Source organism: Lucilia sericata, unplaced genomic scaffold (assembly GCF_015586225.1).
Source record: "Lucilia sericata isolate MDLA Ls3-8-SP2 unplaced genomic scaffold, ASM1558622v1 Contig003053F_arrow, whole genome shotgun sequence".
NCBI lineage: Eukaryota > Metazoa > Arthropoda > Insecta > Diptera > Calliphoridae > Lucilia > Lucilia sericata.
Genome location: NW_023996667.1, coordinates 10795 through 37806, shown reverse-complemented (window position 1 = coordinate 37806; position 27012 = coordinate 10795). Strand labels below are relative to the sequence as shown.

General features: G+C 31.3%; 1 protein-coding gene across 1 annotated transcript; it reads left to right on the top strand.

The window, feature by feature from the left end:
- Positions 1–107: 107 nt before the first annotated feature.
- On the top strand, positions 108–26994 carry LOC119614559 (putative uncharacterized protein DDB_G0282133). Its single transcript, XM_037970676.1, is given in 15 exon segments — positions 108–1406; positions 6030–6153; positions 6225–6440; positions 14301–14373; positions 14573–14734; positions 14778–14902; positions 18079–18199; positions 18270–18414; positions 18867–19409; positions 21169–21353; positions 24001–24013; positions 24015–24200; positions 24266–24384; positions 25534–25608; positions 25674–26994. Coding segments are annotated over 15 exon segments (2817 nt in total). The 5' UTR covers positions 108–1112; the 3' UTR covers positions 26110–26994.
- The last annotated feature ends 18 nt before the right edge of the window (positions 26995–27012 follow it).

The following is a 27012-nucleotide window of genomic DNA, read 5'->3' as shown; positions in this document are numbered from 1 at the left end:
TTAAAATTTTAAAAAAAATAGACTTTATTAGATAAGAAAGTTAAAAAAAAGAAAACAAATTTTGTTTAGAAGAAAAAAAAAGTGTGAAAATTTACTCAAATAAAGTGTGAAAAAGTTATCAAGATTAATACAACTACAACTTTGCAAATGAATTTATATAAAAAATAAAAAACAAATATAAAATATTAAAAAAAAAGTAATAAAACTTGAGTTAAATTCTCTAACTAAAATAAAGAAAATTAAAATTCTCTATATAAAAGAATATTACAAGAAAATTTTGTACGCAGTTTAAAAATTAACGTCGTTTTAAAAACAACTTACAAAATTTAAATAACTTATTTAAAATAATAAGAAAAAAAAACATTTTGTGCTTAAAAAACTTAAAAAATAAAAAAATCCTTCAAAACGGCTGCTTTAAACTTATTAAAACAAAACAGATTTTGTTTTTTAAAAAACATCATTATTTGATATTGTTAACGATAAATGGAGAAAATTGAACAACAATTTCATATGAGTTCTTCCTTCTTCCTCCATGAGTATCCTGAGAGTTTTATGTGCCTGATCAACAAGATGCTGTTAAAAGTTGAGAATACTCTATTGCGTAGTCATCGTCAGCGAGAGACCACCGGTATTAAGAAACTCTACAATTCGTTTTTTGTATTGTTTTAATTGGTTTGTGGTAAAAACAAATTTACACCCGTCTCTTTGTTGCCGGTCATAAGAAATAATTTGTATTAAACTTTAAACGTATAATCATTATAAAAATATAAAATAAATATAAAACTTAACAAAACTAAACAGAAAAGAAAGAAAAATATAACTTAAAACCTAAATAAAAGTTAAAAAAAAAAGTTCGATAAAAAAAAAACTTCCTTATCGAATTATAGAAAAATTGTGAAAAATTATCTTGTAAGTTTGTTAGTTGAAAATGTAAATTTAATAACAACTATTAAACAAAATATTAAAGAAAACGCCTTTTAGAAAAGTTACTGTGCTTCTTTTGTTGTATAAAATTGCCGCTTCAAACTTAATCCTTGGAAAAAATTCTCTTTCTAACTTAAAATCTAAAGAGCCTTTTTTAAAGTGCTCTAAGATTGTGTTTCATCAAACGAATGGCTCTATCGCTGGTTGCTTCCCTGCCACATCATCAATCCAGTTATTTTGATATACAATCTTTTTTGGATCCTTATTCTTTGGAAACTCATAACGACACTCAAACCTCTTCGAATTATATGAGTGCAAATCAATCGTTTAATCAACAGCAGCACCAGCGTTCTACGAAAATTCTTTTAAACAATTACCACAACACCGATTTAATGGAGTTTAACAATAGTTCTAATAATCTACAACCAACTTCAGCACTACAGCAGCAGAATAATAGTCAGTTAACAACAAATATTGCACAGGTAAGTGTGAATACTTATTCTGTATAGGATTTAAAGGTTTTGAATAGTTTAATTTAGAAATTTTTGAAAACAAGAAAGATTTTCTGTAGATATCATAAAGTTTATTGGATGGATCAATCCGACTCTACACAGAGGGAAAAAGAAATATAGACGCCTAGTACCAAATTGACACCAAAGTGTTTAGAATTTTTCAATAACATCCGTTGTCAAAGTATATACATACGTACGACAACACTATGTAATGTTGACAACGCAACGTTGTCAACATTGCAACAATTCGTTGTCGAAATCTTAATTTTATTCACATCCGTTGTCTACATGTTAACAAACGTTGTAAGATCACTATTGGCAACGGATTGTTTGTCAATAGTGAGCATATCACGTTTGTTAACGTTTAGACAACGGATTTGTATAAAATTTAGATTTCGACAACGAATTGTTACAATGTTGTCACCATTATTAGATATTGTTGTCGTACGCATGTATACTTTGATAACGTATGTTATTGAAAAATTATAAAACAGTTTGGTGTCGACCAGGTGTGTATATTTATTTTTCCCTCTATGTAGTTTAGTTTATGTTAGGTTCGCATGCTGCTCAAGTTCTGTCATCACAGGATATAAACATAAGTCCATTACAGACCCAGTTATAGGGATCCAACCATTTAAAGTATATGTGTATATTCTGGCCAATTCATCTGCGATCTCATTACCCTATGACAGTGTTTACTAGAGTTTTTCCTTTTCGAACTCCTTAACCGTATTCTCATATCCAACAGGATTCGGATCTTTTTACGGCTGGAATATTTTCTCATTAACGACCTTGCAGATCACGCGTTAGAGTTGGTAACTTGTATAGAGGATAAGACTCAGAAAGAAAGATTATATTGATATCGCGAAATTTCCGATAAGGTAGTTTTTACTAATGATCTTCATAGATATTATTTTATATTCAACTAACACTACCCGGCATGTTTCAATATTGTAGAAAGTTCCCTGTTATATATAACCATTTCATCAGGATGTAGTGTGTTTAAAAGAAACTCAAAAAGTACCATTTAAATAACGAAAAAGTACCAAAAACCATTAATTTCTATGAAGTACCAGCTGAAGAACGAAAAGTACATAATATTTCTAGGTTCAATAGGTCTAGGTCCAAGAAAGAACAAGTAGGAGTTCTATATTAGGCTGTGCCGAATCGTATCTACTCTTCACAGTGATGTGTTAAAAAATACTCAGTAAAAAATTATTACAAAAAAAATCAAAAAATACCAGTTGTATATTTTGAAAAACGAAAAAGTATCAGGGCTCTACATGTTTAATTTCATGTTTCTAGGTTCCATATTATTGAAAATTCAAAAAGTAGCTTTTGAAGACCGAAAGAGTACCAAAAAGTCCTCTTTTACATGTTCGCACTTACTCTGGGCTCTACATGCTTAATTTAATGTTTCTAGCTTCAATATTATAGTAAATAAAAAAGTACATTTTGAAGAACGAAAAAGTACCAAAAAGTCCCTTTTTACAAGTTCTTAATTTCATGTTTCTAGGTTCCATATTATTGAAAATTCAAAAAGTACCTTTTGAAGACCGAAAAAGTACCAAAAACCTTTTGTAGAACGAAAAAGTACCAAAAAGTCCCTTTTTATGTGTTCTGACCTAATCCGGGCTCTACAAACCTAATTTCATGTTTCTAGGTTGAATATTATAAAGTTCAAAAAGTACCTTTTGTAGAACGAAAATGTACCAAAAAGTTCCCTTTTATAGGTTCTTACCTAGTCAAGGCCCTACATGTTAAATTTCATGTTTCTAGGTTCAATATAATAGAAAATTCAAAAAGTACCTTTTTTGAACGAAAAAATACCACAAAAGTCCCCTTTTATGTGTTCTTGCCTAATCCGGGCTATACATACTTAATTTCATATTTCTAGGTTAAATATTATAGAAAATTTAAAAAGTACCATTTGTAGAAAGAAAAAGTGCCAAAAAATAGTACATGTAACGGGAGTTTCAAATAACACTTCATTATCATATTTAGTGTTACTAAAACTACCAATTTTTAAAATTTTATCAAAATTGGCTCAATGAGTTGAAATAAAATAAAATTTTCCATTTTTCGCCCCCTTTTGGTACATTTTTCCTCCCTTTTAAAGTAATAATAATTTTACTCTAAGAAGTTACAGTATAGTAGTGAAAGCCCATTATTGTATATTCATATTTATAAGTCAGGAAATAGAAAACAATGTTTGATGAAAAAATTAACAAAAATAAGTACAATTTTTATCCCTTAAACGGTCGTCGAATATCGCAAAAGTACTAAATTTGTATTTTTGTATTTTTTCGATAGATTATGAATGAATTAAAAATGTTATTTCTGACATGGGATAAGTATTATTTTATAGTTTTATTGTACATTTTTTAGTTTAGGAGATATGAGGGTTCCCCCTAAGCATTCGATTTTTGAAATATCCTGTTTTAGAGATTTAGTATTTGCCGGAAGACCAAATTTCTAGCTTCAACCGTTTAGGCTGTGGGATGATGAATCAGTCAGTTAATGAGTCAGTAACGTTAGAATTTTATGTATATATGTAGAGAACCATTATAAACAGAATCATTTCCGATTCTTGAATAGCAATCTTGGAACTAGATACATATATAGCTATTAAAAACGGTTCATAAGAAGGTGTATTTGTTATCTAATTATTTCTTAGAAACTAGCTCCCGAAAGTGATAATTGGCTCCAGGAACGGATAATAATAGATCAGATTTTGAGAAATATATTAACAAGGTTTATGTTTATTTATGTATATCTTAAATACATCCGTAATTACTTAAATAGGACTTTTGACCGGTATGTCTAGGAAAATTTTTTTAAAGGGACCTAGTTAATGTAGCTTTCATACAACCGAGAAACGCCACTCTTAAAACCCGAAATGGGAGGGCTGCTGGCACTAATAACTGTAGATAGACATGAAAGTCGTCCTTGGATCCCTTTCGACGAATTTTGTGACAGTTGCAATGACACTGATAATGAAGAAACTGTTTCCACATTCTCTGTAAATGGCCTACTCTAGCTGTCAAAAGAATAGATTCCTTAGCAAATACATTATAATGTATTATCTACGCCTAGACTCTCACTGCTATAGCACATCAGTATATATTACGGCAGTAAAGTAATGACTGTAGACTGGGTGGATGACAGACATAAAAGTCGGCTTTGAAAGAAGAAAGAGAAAACTGTTTTACACCACCTTGATGGTGAATTAACTGCTCCCAGATTATCACTGCTAATACCACATTAGTATATATTTGATTTGATTGATTAATAATACCGGTAAATATTTTTATAACATAAAATCGCAGCACGTTTGTTGTAGGTTACTAGGGGAATTGATTGTGTTAAAAATTTCCAGAATTTTGATTAACTACGACATTTGTTGTACCGATTTTTGTTGGTATTTATAGCATATAATCTCAAAAGCTTGTTAGATAGATAATTCTAATATAAATCCCAAAAAACATTTGGGAACTTTAGAAAATTAGGGCAAACTTCTCTCGCTTGTATAAGAATTCAGAATATACAATATATCTCTTGGAATGCAAAATTAAGGGGGGTAATTTGCTCTGTGTTCTTAAGAGTCGAATCACCCAAATGTTTAAAAACCTATTCTATTTTATAATAAACATTGAAAATAAAATTTGTTTGAAAATACGATAACTTTGTTAAGAGAGAGATCGTCCATTGGAGAGAGTAGTTTTGGGTAGTCTTTAAGCATAGATCAGATTACTTCTTGAAAAATCTATGAAATGCACTTATTGATAAATTCAATATTTAAGAGTGAAATGTTGCATTCTTTATTTTCACTTTTAAAGAAAAATCTCACTCACTACTTTTTGTACAATGTACATATTTAGAAAATAATTTCTTTTTTTATATTGAGTAGTATTTATTACTGTTTTTTTTCTATTTATTATTATTTTTTGATAAGAATAAAGTAGACTTGCCAATCTCTATATTTATTTTAATTTTGTATATGTAGTATTTATATTAATTTAAAGCGAGACGTTTATAAAAATATGAGAAGCATCATATTTATTTAAAATTATCAGTGAGTTTATTTTAATTTTTTTCTTAATTCAATAAACAATGCTCGCTCGTCCGACCTTATTGATAATAACAATAATACACACTATATAGCGCTATATAGTAGAGCTTAATTTCACACAATGAAATTATGAGATTTACAAATAATATTTTTTTTTCTTTTCATACTCAGTCTGACAACAAGTTTAATGCTTTTAAAATATAATTTTTTCAAAAGTTTAAAAAACTTTTATACATTTTCAATTCACTCTAATTAGTTTTTTTTTTCGTTTTAAAATAATGCAAATAATGACAAAATAGTCGGCTAAATTGTATAGTCATAGTTTACATATTTATTAAAAAAAAAAACATATACACTAATTAATAAATTCAATTTTGTTTAGTAAACTGTTAAAAATTATAGTGCTAATTATTGAAAATTAAAGTTTATTCTAAAATGTCTAATTAGAAATAGTTGTAATGGAAAAACGGAAATAGAGGATGTCACATTTATAAGTTATTTATTTTATTAATATTTTTCAGCAACTTTCTAATACAACAAATCGCAATTTAATGAGTGGTTTTCATCATCAACATTTTGGTGCCGAATATGAACCAGTTATAACATTTGTTGACTCTCCCCCAAATTCTGAAGAGTCTTGGCCGGGTAAGTTTCTGAAAGTCTACGACAGTTATTGTAGAACAAAATACTAATTTAATCAAAATTTTTCGTTATAGACGATCAATCGAAAGATTCGCCAGGTCCACAGATAATTGACGTCCAAACTATATATTCAAATAGTGGATCACGTAAAAGACGAATGGATTGGGATCCTTTGGATATCGCTCAGAGTGAAAGCACTGCTTCTACACAAACTGGCGAGTTACCAGCAAAAATTTCAACACATCAATTATTAGAAAAGGATAAATATAAAAAGGAGCGATTAAGCAGTGGTAAGTTATAAATATAATTCTAAAAAACTGGTGATTTATAACTAAAATAGAATCAGCAGGAACTAACTAAACATACAAAAACTAAAAGTGATCTTCATTGCAAACTCATAGTTGGCTAAAGCAACAACAAAGAGTAATGAAAAACAACAACAATTCGTATGGAGAGATAGATAGATAGATAGATAGATAGATAGAAGATAGATAGATAGAGTAGATAGATAGATAGATAGATAGATAGATAGATAGATAGATAGATAGATAGGTAGATAGATAGATAGATAGATAGATAGATAGGTAGATAGATAGATAGATAGATAGATAGATAGATAGATAGATAGATAGATAGAGTAGATAGATAGATAGATAGATAGATAGATAGATAGATAGATAGATAGATAGATAGATAGATAGATAGATAGATAGATAGATAGATAGATAGATAGATAGATAGATAGATAGATAGATAGATAGATAGATAGATAGATAGATAGATAGATAGATAGATAGATAGATAGATAGATAGATAGATAGGTAGTAGAGATAGATAGATAGATAGATAGATAGATAGATAGATAGATAGATAGATAGATAGATAGATAGGTAGATAGATAGATAGATAGATAGATAGATAGATAGATAGATAGATAGATAGATAGATAGATAGATAGATAGATAGATAGATAGATATAGATAGATAGATAGATAGATAGATAGATAGATAGATAGATAGATAGATAGATAGATAGATAGATAGATAGATAGATAGATAGATAGATAGATAGATAGATAGATAGATAGATAGATAGATAGATAGATAGATAGATAGATAGAGAGATAGATAGATAGATAGATAGGTAGATAGATAGATAGATAGATAGATAGATAGATAGATAGATAGATGATAGATAGATAGATAGATAGATAGATAGATAGATAGATAGATAGATAGATAGATAGATAGATAGATAGATAGATAGATAGATAGATAGATAGATAGATAGAGATAGATAGATAGATAGATAGATAGATAGATAGATAGATAGATAGATAGATAGATAGAGTAGATAGATAGATAGATAGATAGATAGATAGATAGATAGATAGATAGATAGATAGATAGATAGATAGATAGATAGATAGATAGATAGATAGATAGATAGATAGATAGATAGATAGATAGATAGATAGATAGATAGATAGATAGATAGATAGATAGAGATAGATAGATAGATAGATAGATAGATAGATAGATAGATAGATAGATAGATAGATAGATAGATAGATAGATAGATAGATAGATAGATAGATAGATAGATAGATAGATAGATAGATAGATAGATAGATAGATAGATAGATAGATAGAGATAGATAGATAGATAGATAGATAGATAGATAGATAGATAGATAGATAGATAGATAGATAGATAGATAGATAGATAGATAGATAGATAGATAGATAGATATAGATAGATAGATAGATAGATAGAGAATAGATAGATAGATAGATAGATAGATAGATAGATAGATAGATAGATAGATAGATAGATAGATAGATAGATAGATAGATAGATAGATAGATAGATAGATAGATAGATAGAAGATAGATAGATAGATAGATAGATAGATAGATAGATAGATAGATAGATAGATAGATAGATAGATAGATAGATAGATAGATAGATAGATAGATAGATAGATAGATAGATAGATAGATAGATAGATAGATAGATAGATAGATAGATAGATAGATAGATAGATAGATAGATAGATAGATAGATAGATAGATAGATAGATAGATAGATAGATAGATAGATAGATAGATAGATAGATAGATATATAGATAGATAGATAGATAGATAGATAGATAGATAGATAGATAGATAGATAGATAGATAGATAGATAGATAGATAGATAGATAGATAGATAGATAGATAGATAGATAGATAGATAGATAGATAGATAGATAGATAGATAGATAGATAGATAGATAGATAGATAGATAGATAGATAGATAGATAGATAGATAGAAGATGGAAACAAAGTTTATCACTTCCAAGCATTTCTGTTGAAAGAGATGGAATTAATTTACCACTTTTTGCATAATAATTTTTTTGGAATAATTCCCCAATAGTTATCAACACGCAAAAACGTATGGTTACTCGTCTTATGACTAATCTGTTTATTTCTTATAATCAGACATAATAACTTCTCCATAAAGAATAAAATTAACAAAAAACTTGTGGTTTTTATCAATAAAAACAATAGGTAAACAAATTAACCGCAAATTTATTAACCTGTTATTATTTTTTTTTTGTCGCATAAAATATTTAAACAACTGCCTTCAAATACTACACATTCTAAATAAGAAAGAAAGAAAAATATTTTATAAGACTCGTTAGTAGTAGCCCCTTATCGTAAGATGTTTACTTTACTAAAGCGCTTGAATGATAAGCGCCACAAAACAAAAACACAAACTCTCAGTTGATTTAGATTATCTATCTTGAGGGCATTAAACATGGAAAAAACTGAAAGTATTTGCTCTTTAAAAATTGTTTTCTTTTATAAATATTGCAAAAAGAAAACAATATTTCATGCATGAGTTTAGTTCAAGGATTGATTGATTGTCTTATATAAATAATCAATTATTTAATCGAAGATTAGTATGATATTACCTATTCGCATATGAATTTAAAACCAGTATTTTAAAAGGTTTTTAAATGGCTAGAAGCAGGCGCGAAAATGTTTATTCGCAAATGTATGTTAATTATTTAAATCAACAATAAAAATTTATATCATTGATAATTTTTTTTTGCAATATAAAAAATTTTTCATTGCATGTACCGTATCGGTTTTTTGCTTTTTTTTTGGAAAATTTAATGCAACAGTTATGAATTTAAACTGGTTCACTAGACAGCATGGACTATAAATCAGTCTATAGTCTTGACTATATATCAATCTATAGTATGGACTATAGATTAATCTATAGTCTGGACTATAGATCAATCTATAGTCTGGACTATAGATCAATCTATAGTCTGGACTATAGATCAATCTATAGTCTGGACTATAGATCAATCTATAGTCTGGACTATAGATCAATCTATAGTCTGGACTATAGATCAATCTGGACTATAGATTAGTCTATAGTCTGGACTATAGATTAGTCTATAGTCTGGACTATAGATTAGTCTATAGTCTGAACTATAGATCAATCTATAGTCTGAACTATAGATCAATCTATAGTCTGGACTATAGATCTATCTATAATCTGGACTATAGATCTATATATAGTCTGAACTATAGATCAATCTATAGTCTGCACTAAAGATCAATCTATAGTCTGGACTATAGTGCAATCTATAGTCTGGGCTATAGATTAGTCTATAGTCTGAACTATAGATTAGTCCATAGTCTGGACTATAGATTAGTCTATAGTCTGGACTATAGATTAGTCTATAGTCTGGACTATAGATTAGTCTATAGTCTGGACTATAGATTAGTCTATAGTCTGGACTATAGATTAGTCTATAGTCTGGACTATAGATTAGTCTATAGTCTGGACTATAGATTAGTCTATAGTCTGGACTATAGATTAGTCTATAGTCTAGACTATAGATCAATTTATAGTCTGGACTATAGGTTAGTCTACAGTCTGGACTATAGATTAGTCTATAGTCTGGACTATAGATTAGTCTATAGTCTGGACTATAGATTAGTCTATAGTCTGACTATAGATTAGTCCATAGTCTGGACTATAGATCAGTCTATAGTCTGGACTATAGATCAATTGATCTATAGTCCAGACTATATATCAATTTACAGTCTGGACTATAGATTAGTCTATAGACTGTTCTATAGATCAGTCTATAGTCTGGACTATAGATCAGTCTGTAGTCTGGACTGTAGATCAGTCTATTGTCTTGACTAAAGATCAGTCAACAGTCTGGACTATAAATCAACGTATAGTCTGGACTATAGATCAGTCTATAGTCTGGACTATAGATCAGTATATAGTCTGGACTATAGATCAGTATATAGTCTGGACTATAGATCAGTATATAGTCTGGACTATAGATCAGTATATAGCCTGTACGCAATACAGAAATGTTCTATAATCTGGACTATAGAACATTTCTGTATTGCGTATATAAATATGAAATGAATTGGTGAAATATTTTGTTGCCCTTATACCCGAGGTTGAATTTTTGTTGTACAACTAATAAATTTAAAACAATTACATATTAAAAATAATTATCGCGTTTTGTAATTTTTAAAGTTTATTGAACTTTGTCTACATCTCAAGAACTAGATTTTTTTGAAATGGAATGTTTAACAAATGCATACATAGAAAGTTTTTTCCTAATATTTAACTAAACTTATAAATTTATATTGCCTACAATCAGTTCATTAGAAAGTATTTAGGTTTTTTTTATTGAGATTAGAAGTTATCACTTGAAACTAATATAAAAAACCACGAAATACAATTTACTAATAGAAACCACCTCTACACCGAATAATAGGCTGGTGGCTGATCTGTTTCCATAAGGTTTAGAATAAACACATTTCGTAATCAGTTGTTCATATAGAGAATTTTTTTTATTTGTATATAATTTTTTGTTTTGTAAAATTTTCTTTTTTTTTTCGTTTATTATCAATTCTCATGACTTTCAGTCGTTTTGTGATCGCCCTTTCTTAATAAACATAGAGAAATTTTAAATAAATAACAAAATATTGTAATTTTAAATTCATATTTGTTTAAGAATTCAATATTTATTTTAATTAATAATAATTTCTTTATAAAGATCTCTCTGGCGGATGTTTTGAGTGTTTTAAAATGTTTGTCATAATATTAAAACGATAAAATACATATAAATATTTAAATCTAAAGTGTTTCTAAGTTTATTATAATCAAAATGTCTACTGACGCAATTAATTAGCCAAAAAAACAAAAAAAAAATTAACAACAACTACTCTACTATAAACTATAAAATAAGAAAAAAAAAACTCAAGAAATGAACAATTTACTAAACTGTGATAATACAATGAGAAAATATTGCCGCTACCAGAATAGTCAAGTGATGATGATGGGTGGGTATGAGTATGATTATGAATTTGTATTTGTCAAGTGTTTAAAGTAAAGACTTGAAATTAAGAAAATAAAAACAAAATAATATATACACACATACTGCGAAATGATTAACAAAACATAAACGTGAAAATAAAACCATTTGCCTCAATAATAAATTAGAAAGAGATACGAGGGAGGTTGGGCAAATGAGCAAGTGTTTCATTTGAGTTAATCGCTGTGAGAAAATGAACTACAATTGCAAAAAACTTTAACTTAAAACATAATTATAGATTTCTGAAATACAACTTGCAATAGGTAATCGAAAAAATGCCAATGGATATCGAAAAAGTACCAGAAAGTTCCTTTTTATAGATTTTCATTCAATCAGTATGATGCGTGTTTTAATTTTGCGTTTCTAGTTTCAATATTATAAAAGATTAAAAAGTACCTGTTAAAGAAGAAGAATTTTCATTACATCAGGATGCTATATGTCTGATATATGTTTCTCGGTTCAATATTACAGAAAATCCAAAAAGTACCAGTTAAAAAACGAAAAAAGTATCAAAAATACTTTACAACAGTTTTTCATTTCACTCAGAACTCATGTTTAATTTTATGTTTCCAGGTAAAATATTATAGAAATTCAAAAGTACTAATATGCCCCTTTAATAGGTTGTCATTTACTCCGGGCTCTACATGATTCTCTACATAATTTCATGTTTCTAAGTTCAATATTATAGGAAACTCAAAAGGTACCAGTGGTACCAGTCCTTTAATTAACTTAATTTTCAAATTAAGAAACTACTTAATATCAACAGACACCCTGGGGCGTGTTACCTTGATGATCTTTCCCATCTTGGTGTTATTGCAATCCGGGAAAAAGGAGGTGCCTACCAATACCTCTAGTCTGCCGGAAACTATAAACTACACTTTGAGGACACGGCCTTTCCTTGGAATGATTTGACCTTGGGTCGAATCAGGGAGTCTTAAAATCTGGTACCACGGAAACCGGTAGCACATGTTAGAGTTTCGGACTTTGTCTTTTCCCGGTTATGGAGAGGTCCCTTCGGGTGTGGTCTCTAATTCTGAATAAGTTCGGTTGCAGTTGACGAGGGCAGGTGAATGTGGGGGACAAAGCGTTGAATGAGTTGGTGTCAGTGTAGGGTATGTGGCCTCATCTATCCATGTACCTAGAGTGAGTGTTGTCGAATGTTTTTCTGAATGAATATAAATGCCAAGTTGTTATGCAATCTCAAAATGAGCCCAAAGGCCTTCAGGACCGAGTGACGGTGGGATTGGATCTGCAATTAAAAAGGTGAAGAGTGACCTGTGAACATTTACCGCAGGTTGGGTATATTTTGAGAATGTTGTATTCTATACGAGACCAATAGGCTTTAAGTCTCTAGCCAGATCTCAGTTGTGCCAGAACTACTCTTATCTGCGTGGGTAGTATATATTTTTCTTTGTAATAGGTGGAGGGCGACCTCCATATAAAATATTTGATACGATAATCTATTGTGTTTACCGTATCTCTATGAATATCGTTGAGTGCTGCCCTGTACGATTCGTTATCGAGCGGATGATGTATATGATCTGACATGCCTAGAGGGAGACTTCAACTATGTTATATTGAATTGGGGTGATTTCTTCTGGATTTTGTGCTCCTTGGCGGTAAAATCTTCGTTTTCTGAAAGATTCGTATTTCGTTCTACCGATTACGTCTCTAGGTACTATTGCCGACATACTACAAAGGCCATCCCAACTGCGTGCTTGTAAACGGAAGTGATGCTTTTGCATCTCGGAAGTTACGTTATAGGGCCAGAGATTAGATAGCTCTGCATGGACCGGTAGAATAATGTATAAAAATTGCCATCGGCGTGTAAGAAGCACAAAGAGTGGTGAGTCGTCTAACAAACTCACCGTGTTCTTGTAATAGTACCCACCGGAAATAAGGCCAAGTCTTATACACATACACAAACGGAATGGCAAACTTATATATCCTTTTCACGAAGGTGAAGGGTATAATAAGATTATCACGATTGCGGATTAAACTTATGTTAGTGTTATAATGTCTTAAATTTAATCCGTTTAAAGGAGATTCAACAATTTTTTCGGGGATTTTCGGAATTAAAAACTATAGGTATTTTCGTAATCAGTTGGTGTCTAAATTGATGAATTAAAAACTATAGGTATTTTCGTAATCAGTTGGTGTCTAAACTGATGACTTTGAAGCACCGATGTCAAAAGATGAGTACCAGACAATTTTAGTTAAATTGTCAATAGGAAAAAAAGGCCATATGTCGGGATTGATGGTCGTGTTTTGATACGTCTGGATTTCTGGCATAAAAAATACCGATAACATTTCTTTTTTTTGTAAAATAAGAAGGGCTGACATTTGTAGATCGGCCCCTCTACTTTACCGATTAAAAATACATACATATATGAGAAGTTTGATATGTTTAAGTCTCAACACAGTAACTATTATATGAATCCGAAAAAACCCTATTGATAACTAAGTATTTTTTGAACGTCATAGAATGTTTACTAAAATAATAACGTCAACAACTGGCTTTTTTTCTGTAGTATATTGATAATAATTATAATCAATTTCTGTTGAAAAAAAACAGTAATAACAATAATAAAATAAATAACAGTCATATTAAATATTAATTAACTGTCATATGCACTGTAGCGCACTTTAAATTAATAATTAAAAGAGTAAATAAGTTTTAAACTTGATTTTATCATCATGTTTTTTAACCTAAATAAACAATTTTAATTTTCTTTTCAGGTCGTGGCACTTGGGGCGATGATATTGGTTTTGATTTAAATGCGGAATTTAATAGTAATTCCTATTTGAATAAGTAAGTTTAAATTTTGTTATTATATTTTTAATAAATTATTAGAATAACTAAATTTAATAACTGTTATTAATGAGTTACTAAATCATAAGCTTAGAATATCAGAACTTTATTAAGAAAATGCTATAGTCCGATAGGTTTCAAATTCTAAACCAAATAATTGATTTTCAATTCTTTTCTTATACTCTTCTATAATTCAAAGTGAATCCTTTATGACATTTGCATCTGGCTTACCCACCGCCCTTAAGCAAGAACCTCAAACTGATCAATTGAAAATCAATAAAAGTTCATTGAACATTCATCAACAAGATCCGGGTAATTTAAATATTTCAACCAAAAATGATAAGACACTGACAACGGCAGAGTAGCAGTAGCAGTAGCAGCAGCATCAGTAACGGCAGCCGGTGTGGTGGTCATATAGAAACATCAACCGAAAAAGTGAACAAAAATGATTTGATTGACAGTCATCATTGCATTTTGGATCAAAACTCAAATGAAAACAAGGGAAATAATCAAAATAGCAACGATCAGGGTAAGTGAACTTTTTTATAAGAAGATGTTTGAACCATGACAATGCATTTTTTTTAATATCATAAGTTACGTACGTTCTTTCTAGGGTTCTATAGTTGAAACGAAAAGTCGACTTTTCGACTTTTCGACCTTTCGACTTTTTCCATTTTATGAAAAGTCGATTTTTCGACTTTTCGACCTTTTTTAGACTTTTCGACTTTTAGTATTTTATAAATGGTCGACTTTTCGACTTTTTCCGACTTTTCGAGTTTTTTCGACTTTTTCCGACTTTTCGACTTTTTTCGACTTTTCGACTTTTCGACTTTTTCCGACTTTTCGACTTTTTGATTTTTTACGACTTTTTGACTATTTTCGACTATTTTTTTACATTTTTCGAGTTTTTCCGACTATTTTAGAGTTTTTTACCTCTTTTCCACTTTTTTAAAATTTTCGACTCTTTTCGACTTTTCGACTTTTTTCGACTTTTCGACTTTTTCCGACTTTTTTCGACTTTTCGACTTTTTTCGAGTTTCTTCGACTTTTTTCGACTTATCGACTTTTTTCGACTTTTGAACTTTTTTCGACTTTTCGACTTTTTTCGACTTTACGATTTTTTGACTTTTCGACTTTTATTTACAAAGTCGACTTTTTTCATAGACGATAGTCGAGTTATCGACTTTTTTGGAACAAAATAGTCGACTTCGACTTTTCGACTTTTTTCGACAAAAAGACGATTGTTCGATTGTTCGATTATTCGAAAGTCGATTTATAGAACCCTAGTTCTTTCCCACCGATCATATGTCAAATAATTTTATGTCTAAATGTTTAGTGTTGTCTACACGTGCTTATTGTTGTTTTTTTAAAGAAACAAGTGAAATAATGGAAATTTAATTATGTTTATTATTTAAAAATATTTGTATGTAGATATGTATGATTTCCCAAATTGCATTAAGGTGGAGTTTATTGTTGACAACATGTACGTGCAGTTTATTTTGATAATTTTGTTTTTGGTTTGCAAGGTTAATTTTAGTGATGTAAACATAACGATACTTTTGATTATTCGTTATACTTAAGTCAATGAGAAATGGGTACTCATTGAACAAAGAAATAATTTGGCATTTCTTTGTTCATTGACAGCAGCTTACTTAGATCCATATAATTTGGAAGCATCAAATTAATGCTCTCTGTTCTTAGTAAATGTAGAGCAATAATATAGTAGATGTGACACTCTCTCATCTTCCTCATCATTATGACAACTTTTTCAGTAGTTATTGTATTCAAGACCTAGTCTTCTGATATGGCTACCGATGACAGAGCGTCTAGGAAGTTTATGTTCTTTTGACCTGAGAGCATCATATAGAGGCCGGGTAAACCTCGAGGTTTTACAGGTGGTTAGGCTTTCACCACATGATTTCAGTTTAATGCATTTTAAACAAGTTAAAACGTCGATTACTTCATGCTCTAGAAATATGGAGTGTTACAAAAAAAAAAACTATTTGATCTTCACCAAAATTTAGTCCTTTTGGATCTAGCTAAATAGACTCTTTCTTCGTTCCTTGATTGGTCTGAAAAGCCCTGATTTCAGAATAAGATGGACTTTTAGGTTTTAGGTCGTTAACAAAATGTTTAGGTTTTCGGTAGAAAGATCAAGTTATGGTGTGAAATAGAAATGACTCAGTCCAATTGGATCCAGACCTTCTGATTTTCAATTAAAATGGACTGGGAAATACATGATATCATAGAATTTTATCCGTTTGGTGTACAAAACTATTATATATTCTGAGACGTTATTTGATTTTTTGTATTAAAATCGGCGCACATTTTACACTAGGCCCCATTTTACCCATCTTTCAGAAAATGTATTTTTTATAGAAATTTTTTCGTTTTTATAGAAAATTTTTCCAAAATTTGTCTTTTTTATAGAAATTATTCGAATTTTATTTTTATTGAAAATTTTCAAAAATTTTCTTTTTATACAAAATTTGTGTTTTTTTATAAAAATTTTAGGAAATTTGTCTTTTTTGTACAATATTTTTGGAAATTTGTCTTTTTTATACAAATCTTTGCAAAATCTGCCATTTTTATAAAAATTTTTGGAAAATTTGTTTTTTTTATAGAAAATTTGCGAAAATTTGTCTTTTTTATAGAAACTTTTCGAAAATTTGTCTTTTTATAGAGCATTTTCGAAAATATGTCTTTTTTATAGAAATTTTTGGAAAATTTGTCTTTTTTATAGAAATTTTCGAAAATTTGGATTATTTTCGAAAATCTGTCTTTTTTATAGAAAAATTTCGAAAATTTATCTTTTTTTATATAAAATTTTCGTAAAATTATCTTTTTTATAGAAAATTTGTCTTTTTTTATAGATCATTTTGTCTTTTTTAAAGAAAATGTTCTTTTTTATAAAAAAATTTCGAAAATTTTTATTTTTTATAGAAAATTTTAGATAATTTGACTTTTTTTAAGCAAAATTTGTCTTTTTTATAGAAAATTTTTCTTTTTTTATAGAAATTTTTTGAAATTTGTCTTTTTTTTTTTTTTGTAGAAAATTCGTCTTTTTTAAAGAAATTCGTCTTTTTTTAAAGCAAATTTTCGAAAATTTGGCTTTTTTATAGATTTTCGAAAATTTGTCTTATTTATAGAAAATTTGTTGAAAATTTTAAATTTTTTCAAAAATTTGTCTTTTTTAAGAAAATGTTTCTTTTTTTATAGAAAATTTTCGAAAATTTGTCTTTCTCTATAGCAAATTTTCGAAATTGTGTCTTTACAAATAGAAAATTTTCCAAAATTTGTCTTTTTTATAAAAAATTTTCGAAAATTTGACTTTTTTATAGTAATTTATTGAACATGTGTTTTTTATAAAATTTTTTCAAAACTTGTCTTATTTATATATTTTTTTAAAAAAAATTTTCGACAATTTCTCGTTATAAAACTAGCGACAATTTCGTGCAAAAATCAAGGTATTAAAAGTAATTCACCAAAAATAATTTGTTATTAGAAGTTCATCGCACCCTCGAAATCTGAAGTCCCCATAAAAGGTTCTGTTCCGAAAATCTTCAAAATGTTCTATATCGCTTTATGACGTGGTTATATAAGATTAGGCATAGCCTATTGTTAGTTTTGATTCTATTTATATATTTCGGACAATTTTTAGCAATAAATCCCTTCCATATAATTCATTTCAACATTTGTTTTCAGCACGCAACTCTTCTGTGACACATCAGCTTTTAACCGTAGTTGATGCCAGTAAAATTGAGCAAATACCCACAGGACGCGACGCGACTGCAACATCCACAACTTCCAATTGCGATGATTATAAGTAAGTTGTTCTTAAGCATCTTTGAAAGAATATATAGTAAAGCTAACATCCCGATTCTTGTGATTTTTAGATTTCAGTACATATTAGGTGCTGCCACCTCTATTGCCACGAAAAATAATGAAGACACACTAACCTATTTGAATCAGGGACAAAGTTATGAAATAAAACTAAAGAAAATCGGTGACTTATCCTTGTACAGAGATAAAATCTTAAAGGTTTGTACTGGCCTAATAAAGGAAATTTTATTTAAAATTTTTAAATAATTTTATGGCAAAATATTTTAATTTTTTTGTTTCGCTTTCAAAGTATATGTATATTGGTCCATTAACAGTTGTACAATTGTTTTAAATTGATATTAATTAGAAACAATTGCCAAGTAAAGAAAATAATAAAAGTTTTTATACAAACGTTTAAATATGAATAAGTTGCTGTTACTCATCTTAAGGAGGGGTATCAGTGGCAGCTTTCTATGTTTGTTGTTATAAATTTTTAACACATTTCTGTAAATGAGACCTAAAAAAATCGTATTTATATTATGAATCTTTTTATGAACTCATGATGCCGATATACAGTATACATAAATACTTTATATTTTATTGATTAAAGAAAGAGGTCGTTAAATTCAATTGTTTTGTTTGTCTTGTAATTTATTTTATTTCTTTCATAGAGCGTAATTAAAATATGTTTCCACGAACGTCGTCTACAGTATATGGAACGTGAACAGATGCAACAATGGCAGGCCTCACGTCCCGGTGAACGTATTATAGAAGTTGATTTACCCTTATCCTATGGTCTGTGTCACGTTTCACAACTTTTAAATCCAAATTACTTAAATACGGTGGAGATCTTATGGGATCCCTTGAAAGAGGTGGGAGTTTATATTAAAGTCAATTGTATATCTACTGAGTTTACACCGAAAAAACACGGTGGCGAAAAGGGTGTACCATTTAGACTACAAATTGAGACATATGTTGAGAGTTCAAATACTAATAACTTGAATAATAATACTGTGGTGACAGGGAATAAATCTCCTTTAGGGGTACCAGCTGGAAATTCACCCTCACAAGCGGGTAATTTAACGCCAAATAGTTCGGTACTGAGTCTTGGTGTCGAAGCATCCTATCCATGCTGCAGCGGGCCAAAGAAAGGGAAGGGGGGGGGGGAAAAAAGGGAGGAGGAGGGGGGGAGGGAGGAACGAACGAACGAACGAGCGAGAGCGAGAGCGAGCGAGCGAGCGAGGAGCGGCGAGCGAGCGAGCGAGCGAGCGAGCGAGCGAGCGAGCGAGCGAGCGAGCGAGCGAGCGAGCGAGCGAGCGAGCGAGCGAGGAGCGAGCGAGCGAGCGAGAGAGCGAGCGAGCGAGCGAGCGAGCGAGCGAGCGAGCGAGCGAGCGAGCGAGCGAGCGAGCGAGAGCGAGCGAGCGAGCGAGCGAGCGAGCAGCGAGCGAGCGAGCGAGCGAGCGAGAGCGAGCGAGCGAGCGAGCGAGCGAGCGAGCGAGCGAGCGAGCGAGCGAGCGAGCGACGAGCGAGCGAGCGAGCGAGCGAGCGAGCGAGCGAGCGAGCGAGCGAGCGAGCGAGCGAGAGAGCGAGGAGCGAGCGAGCGAGCACGAGCGAGCGAGCGAGCGAGCGAGCGAGCGAGCGAGCGAGCGAGAGCGAGCGAGAGAGCGAGCGAGCGAGCGAGCGAGCGAGCGAGCGAGCGAGCGAGCGCGAGCGAGCGAGCGAGCGAGCGAGCGAGCGAGCGAGCGAGCGAGCGAGCGAGCGAGCGAGCGAGAGCGAGCGAGCGAGCGAGCGAGCGAGCGAGCGAGCGAGCGAGCGAGCGAGCGAGCGAGCGAGCGAGCGAGCGAGCGAGCAGAGCGAGCGAGAGAGCGAGCGAGCGAGAGAGCGAGCGAGCGAGCGAGCGAGCGAGCGAGCGAGCGAGCGAGCGAGCGAGCGAGCGAGCGAGCGAGCGAGCGAGCGAGCGAGCGAGCGAGCGAGCGAGCGAGCGAGCGAGCGAGAGCGAGCGAGCGAGCGAGCGAGCGAGCGAGCGAGCGAGCGAGAGAGCGAGCGAGCGAGCGAGCGAGCGAGCGAGCGAGCGAGCGAGCGAGCGAGCGAGCGAGCGAGCGAGCGAGAGCGAGCGAGCGAGCGAGCGAGCGAGCGAGCGAGCGAGCGAGCGAGCGAGCGAGCGAGCAGCGAGCGAGCGAGCGAGCGAGCGAGAGCGAGCGAGCGAGCGAGCGAGCGAGCGAGCGAGCGAGCGAGCGAGCGAGCGAGCGAGAGAGCGAGCGAGCGAGCGAGCGAGCGAGCGAGCGAGCGAGCGAGCGAGCGAGCGAGCGAGCGAGAGCGAGCGAGAGCGAGCGAGCGAGAGCGGAGCGAGAGCGAGCGAGCGAGCGAGCGAGCGAGCGAGCGAGAGAGCGAGCGAGCGAGCGAGCGAGAGAGCGAGCGAGCGAGCGAGCGAGCGAGCGAGCGAGCGAGCGAGCGAGCGAGCGAGCGAGCGAGCGAGCGAGCGAGCGAGCGAGCGAGCGAGCGAGCGAGCGAGCGAGCGAGCGAGCGAGCGAGCGAGCGAGCGAGCGAGCGAGGAGCGAGCGAGCGAGCAGCGAGCGAGCGAGCGAGCGAGCGAGCGAGCTAGCGAGCGAGCGAGCGAGCGAGCGAGCAGCGAGCGAGCGAGCGAGCGAGCGAGCGAGCGAGCTAGCGAGCGAGGATCTATCGATCGATCTAGATCTATCTATCTATCTATCTATCTATCTATCTATCTATCTATCTATCTATCTATCTATCTATCTATCTATCTATCTATCTATCTATCTATATATCTATCTATCTATCTATCTATCTATCTATCTATCTATCTATCTATCTATCTATCTATCTATCTATCTATCTATCTATCTATCTATCTATCTATCTATATATCTTTGTGTTCCCGACGGAACACAGAAAATTCAGATTTTAGAAAGTTTATTTAAAGAAAACTTTTGATTTCTTTCTTCCCTTTTTCAGGTTTTCAAATTAAAAGGTGCCGATCGTAAACACAAACAAGACAGAGAAAAAATCCAAAAGCGACCACAATCGGAACAAGATAAATTCCAACCCAGCTACGAGTGTACAATTATGACAGACATACCATTGGAATTAATAGCGCCAGCAACAAATACCAATACAAATGGCTGCTTTAGTCCAGAATAGTAAGTATACAAGATTTTTTCTGAATAATTTAATTAATTTAAATATTGTTACATGATATTTAAGATTAAGTGTGACATTTGTAAAAAAAAAACAATGCTGTTAATAATTTCTATTAATTAAATTGTTTTGTATAAATTTTATTGATTTATTAATACTTATTTGATTTTATAAAAATCATTAAGTTTTTCACGTGTTACATGACTTTTACTATAAAAATATTTAAATAATACCGCGTAGTAAATAAAATAGTATTTGTTTATATGTAGTTTATAAGTAGTACTTGTTTTTGTTAATTATTATTAAATTAACTTATAAGTTTAGTTTAGTTAATAGAAAATTTTTTGATTAATTAATGGAAGTTTTTTAATTTAAATAATTTTTTTTTTCAAATAATGCGCATATAAATTTTCTGTCATGTGGATTAGAACAAAATGTTTTTCTTAAATTTGCTAACATTTAAAGAAAGCAGTCATTTCAAGTAATTAGTTCTTTAATTAATATTAATATTATTTTATAAAAAATTATTACTTAATGACATTGATTGTGTTCGGAAGGCAGAATGATGAATCACAATCAAAATTTTATTTTATCAATTTTTCATAACAAAATTGGTTTTAAAATGGTGATAAATTGTTTTACTAAATGTCTATTAAAAAGAATAGACAGATTTTAAAAAACTTGATTTCAAAACAGCACAATACTTACAGCGAAAATGATTACAACAACGTGCTTCAAGCTTAGCAAAATGAATTAACATTTGTTTAACCCCTTAGGTTAGGTTTGATAGGATAATCATATCCGAAAAAATTCACCTAAACCGCTATAGGTCCTGTTCTTATAGCGATATATGAAAGGAATTAACGTCGAATGTTTAGAAGAAACTTTGTTTCCTAAATCTAGTTCCATAAAATTGGACACAGTTCTTCAAATTTTTCCAATCAGTGTTCCTGAGAGATGTAATATCTGGAAAAACATCGGACCCATATTAGGATCTGCATTTCCACGATCTATAAAAAAAAGTTATCGTCTAATGTCCAGAAACTTAGTTTCCTGGACGTATTCATTAGAATTGTTAATCAGTACTCCCAACGGATGTAATATCAAGAATAATATCTAATGTTCAGAAACTTAGTTTCCTGGACGTTATTCCTTAGAATTGTCCAAACAGTAGTCCTGAGGGATGTTATATCGAAAATAACATTGCTCTAAAGATAATTGGATCGAATGTCGATGAAATAACAGAGAAAGTGTTGCAGTGTTTCACGAAAAAAATAATTTTTCTGGACGAGTTATATAGAATTTTCTAATCAGTGTTCATCAACTAATAATGATGAAAGCCTGTCTACTACATAGAAAATATTCCAGAGTTTCCAATCCATGAAAGGAATTAGCCTCCAATGTTTAGGAACTTATTGTTCTGAACGTAGTTTCGTAGAATTTTTAAATCAGAGTTTCTGGGAGAAGGATTTAGTGGTCCTACCAACGTCCCATTATTTCAAGGAATTATGCTTTTAATTCAGTCCTCGTTGCGTCGTATGATTTTGCATTCGTCAGGATATTTTTTCAAGTTCCCTTTCCGACTCTTTCATTGGCTATTATCCCTAGTGGTTTGGTACCCATATGATGTAGAGCAATTGGAGTAAAAACAGATTCCAGCAAAGGTTTGCTCTAATGTTACGCTTGACCACAATATTCAATCTGGAACCATTGTCTTAAGGATCCTGATAGTTTCCGTTTCCGATAAGCGATCGGACACTTCTGGTGTCTGTGTATAACCGGCTTTGATCAATTCGCCTAACGATAAGAGACGTTTAAACACTATACCCTTTTTTGTTTCATACTTAAGATTAAGTATGATGGATATCTCGAAAATCGAATACGCTATGCCAATTTTAAGTAAAATTTAGATTCATTCAATGATATTACAACATTAATCTAATAAAACAGTTAATCCATATGTACGATTACCTTCCGAAATACACATTAAATTTTCGACTATACTTGATGTTGCACCTATAAGATTCTCTCTGTTAGCTATGACTCCTGTATACGAAACCTGGCCATAAATGGGTTAAAATAAATAAATTCTTTAAATTTACTAAGGTGTAAACTTTGATATAAAATATTGTTGACGCTCGCTTAAAGAGTATTATGACAACAATTTACATAAGACCTAAACAAGACTATTTCTAATAAACATAGAAATGTATTTTGAATACCTCCTTTTTCTTACAGTGCACTTGTTGCTAACTTACAGAAGTTAAAAAACTAGTATTGATTGTGGCATTTCGTTAAACGCCCTAGAGTTTATTTACATGATCAACCGGTTTTTTTTTTAGAAAAAGTTACAAGTTGTATGTTTTATTTATTTATCTATAGTATATGTAGTAGATGTATTTTCCCATTTAAAATTGTATATTCGCTGCAATTCTTTAAGAGAGAAGATTTACAGTATTTATATGATATTAATATGTATTTTTAGTAACAACACTAAATCTTAATATCAGTTTTAAACAGACATCTTCACTATGTGGTACATCATACTTTAAAATAAATAAACAACTATTTTCAAACAGAAATCTATACTTAAGAAGACTATTTTAAAATATCCCTTTAAATACTTACTTTTTCCGTAATTTTCTTTAGCATGAAAGTTTGGGCCAAATTCTCCTGTACATATGCCCAAATATGATGGTATAATACCATTTACTAGTGCCTCACCAAATGCCAACGCTAGTCCTATAGCTATAAATAGTGTTTCCTCAACAAATTCAACAAATCTTAAAATAATGGATCCAAACAGTATGGTTAATACACCAAACATGCTCTCGGATATCGATGAATATGTAAGTTTCTTTTTTAAGGATTTCTTATGAAAATTTTATTTGTTATTATCTTTTTTACTTTTAAGAATTCAATAACTATTATGCCTGAATCTACACCGGCACAAGTTACTCACTGGTTAACCTATCATCGTTTAACTTCATACTTATCAACATTTGCCCATTTTTCGGGAGCCGATATTATGAGGTAATTAACAGTATATTTTATACTTACTTACTTACTTACTTACTTACTTACTTACTTCTACTTACTTACTTACTTACTTACTTACTTACTTACTTACTTACTTACTTACTTACTTACTTACTTACTTACTTACTTACTTACTTACTTACTTACTTACTTACTTACTTACTTACTTACTTACTTACTTACTTACTTACTTACTTACTTACTTACTTACTTACTTACTTACTTACTTACTTACTTTACTTACTTACTTACTTACTTACTTACTTACTTACTTTACTTACTTACTTACTTACTTACTTACTTACTTACTTACTTACTTACTTACTTACTTACTTACTTACTTACTTACTTACTTACTTACTTACTTACTTACTTACTTACTTACTTACTTACTTACTTACTTACTTACTTACTTACTTACTTACTTACTTACTTACTTACTTACTTACTTACTTACTTACTTACTTACTTACTTACTTACTTACTTACTTACTTACTTACTTACTTACTTACTTACTTACTTACTTACTTACTTACTTACTTACTTACTTACTTACTTACTTACTTACTTACTTACTTACTTACTTACTTACTTACTTACTTACTTACTTACTTACTACTTACTTACTTACTTACTTACTTACTTACTTACTTACTTACTTACTTACTTACTTACTTACTTTACTTACTTACTTACTTACTTACTTACTTACTTACTTACTTACTTACTTACTTACTTACTTACTTACGTACTTACTTACTTACTTACTTCTTACTTACTTACTTACTTACTTACTTACTTACTTACTTACTTACTTACTGACTTACTTACTTTACTTACTTACTTACTTACTTACTTACTTACTTACTTACTTACTTACTTACTTACTTACTTACTTACTTACTTACTTACTTACTTACTTACTTACTTACTTACTTACTTACTTACTTACTTACTTACTTACTTACTTACTACTTACTTACTTACTTACTTACTTACTATACTTACTTACTTACTTACTTACTTACTTACTTACTTACTTACTTTACTTACTTACTTACTTACTTACTTACTTACTACTTACTTACTTACTTACTTACTTACTTACTTTACTTTACTTCAAAAAATTTTCTTTCTTCTAGAATGTCTAAAGAAGATTTAATTCAAATCTGTGGTCTTGCCGATGGCATACGCATGTTTAATATTTTAAGAGCCAAGTAAGTTCCATCATTTGTATTATATCAAATTTTTATTAAAACAATTTATCATCCTCCCTTTACAGAGCCATAACCCCACGTTTAACTTTCTACGTTAGTTTAGATGGGAATAATTTTAATGCCGTTTATCTTATATCTAATACATCTAAAGAACTATCACAAAAACTTTTTAAACTTCCAGGATTTTATGAAATTGTAGCCAAAAGTTCAGCACATAATGGCGGTGCTGTGCCCGCTACTGGCGGTTGTAACAACACCCTAATGGACAATTCAACACCATTTCATTCTTGGGGCATGCATTCGAAATATTCGGGCAGTGGTTCGAATATCTTCAATGATGTCAATAATAAAAGTTTAATTTATGTTACCGGTCCCGCTGGTATACATGTGGCCGTTACCGATGAAGTTTTGAATAATGAAATACGTGATGGTAGTTTATATGGTCTAGAAGTACAAAATGGAAAAGTTATTATGAAATTAATCAATAAAAATGAAAATTAGTTAGTTGTAAATAATTGTACGTGCAAGAAAAATGCATTTATGTTTTAGAATTTCTTTTTTACGAAAATGACTGTTATAAAAAATCGTACACTGCATTTCGATATTATATAATGAAATTACTTTGCAAACATTTATTTCATAAGAAAAAAAGACAAATTATTTATTTTATTGAAAGAATTTCTGTTAATTATTAATTATTATTCTTTTCTTTTAAAACTTTTTTGAAAAATTATTGCAAGTAGTTCTTTAGATGTAAAAAATTTCCCATTAATGTAAATAAAATTTTTCTTTCTTTTTTTTAATTTTAGGTTTTGTTTAAAGAATTAATTACAAATGTTATAATTTAAAACTTTAGTTTAACAGGGAGCTTGTAAAAAAGAAATTTATTAAATTTCATTAACATATTTATAAGAACTCCTTAATTTTTATATAGAGCTGCAGCGGTAGAATGTTTAAGGAGTTGTAATAAATTCCAATAATTCTCTTAATTCTCATAATATTTAACTTGTGCCCGATCATTTATAATTTTGAGATTTTTCCTTCGTTTAAATTCGAATTATTTTAAGGTTTTGTTTATGTTGAAATATTTTTTCTTATTTAGTTTATAGTTTAATAATATTATGTAATAAAATCTAACTTTTGTAAATTATTTTAAGTATTAGAACAAAAAATATAATAATAAAAATGCAGACCGTATTTAAAAGTACTAAGCAACAACAATGTATTTACAAAGTAAAGAAAATTTTACATCTGTTAACCACTAGCAACGTTTACCAAAAATATGGAATAAGTTACACTAACTTTTTCTAATATATGTATGTAAATGTAAGTAACGTTAAAAATGTTTTTAAAATAATAAAGACAAGGAAAGGCCTGCGAAATGTGTTTGTCAGATGTTTCAAT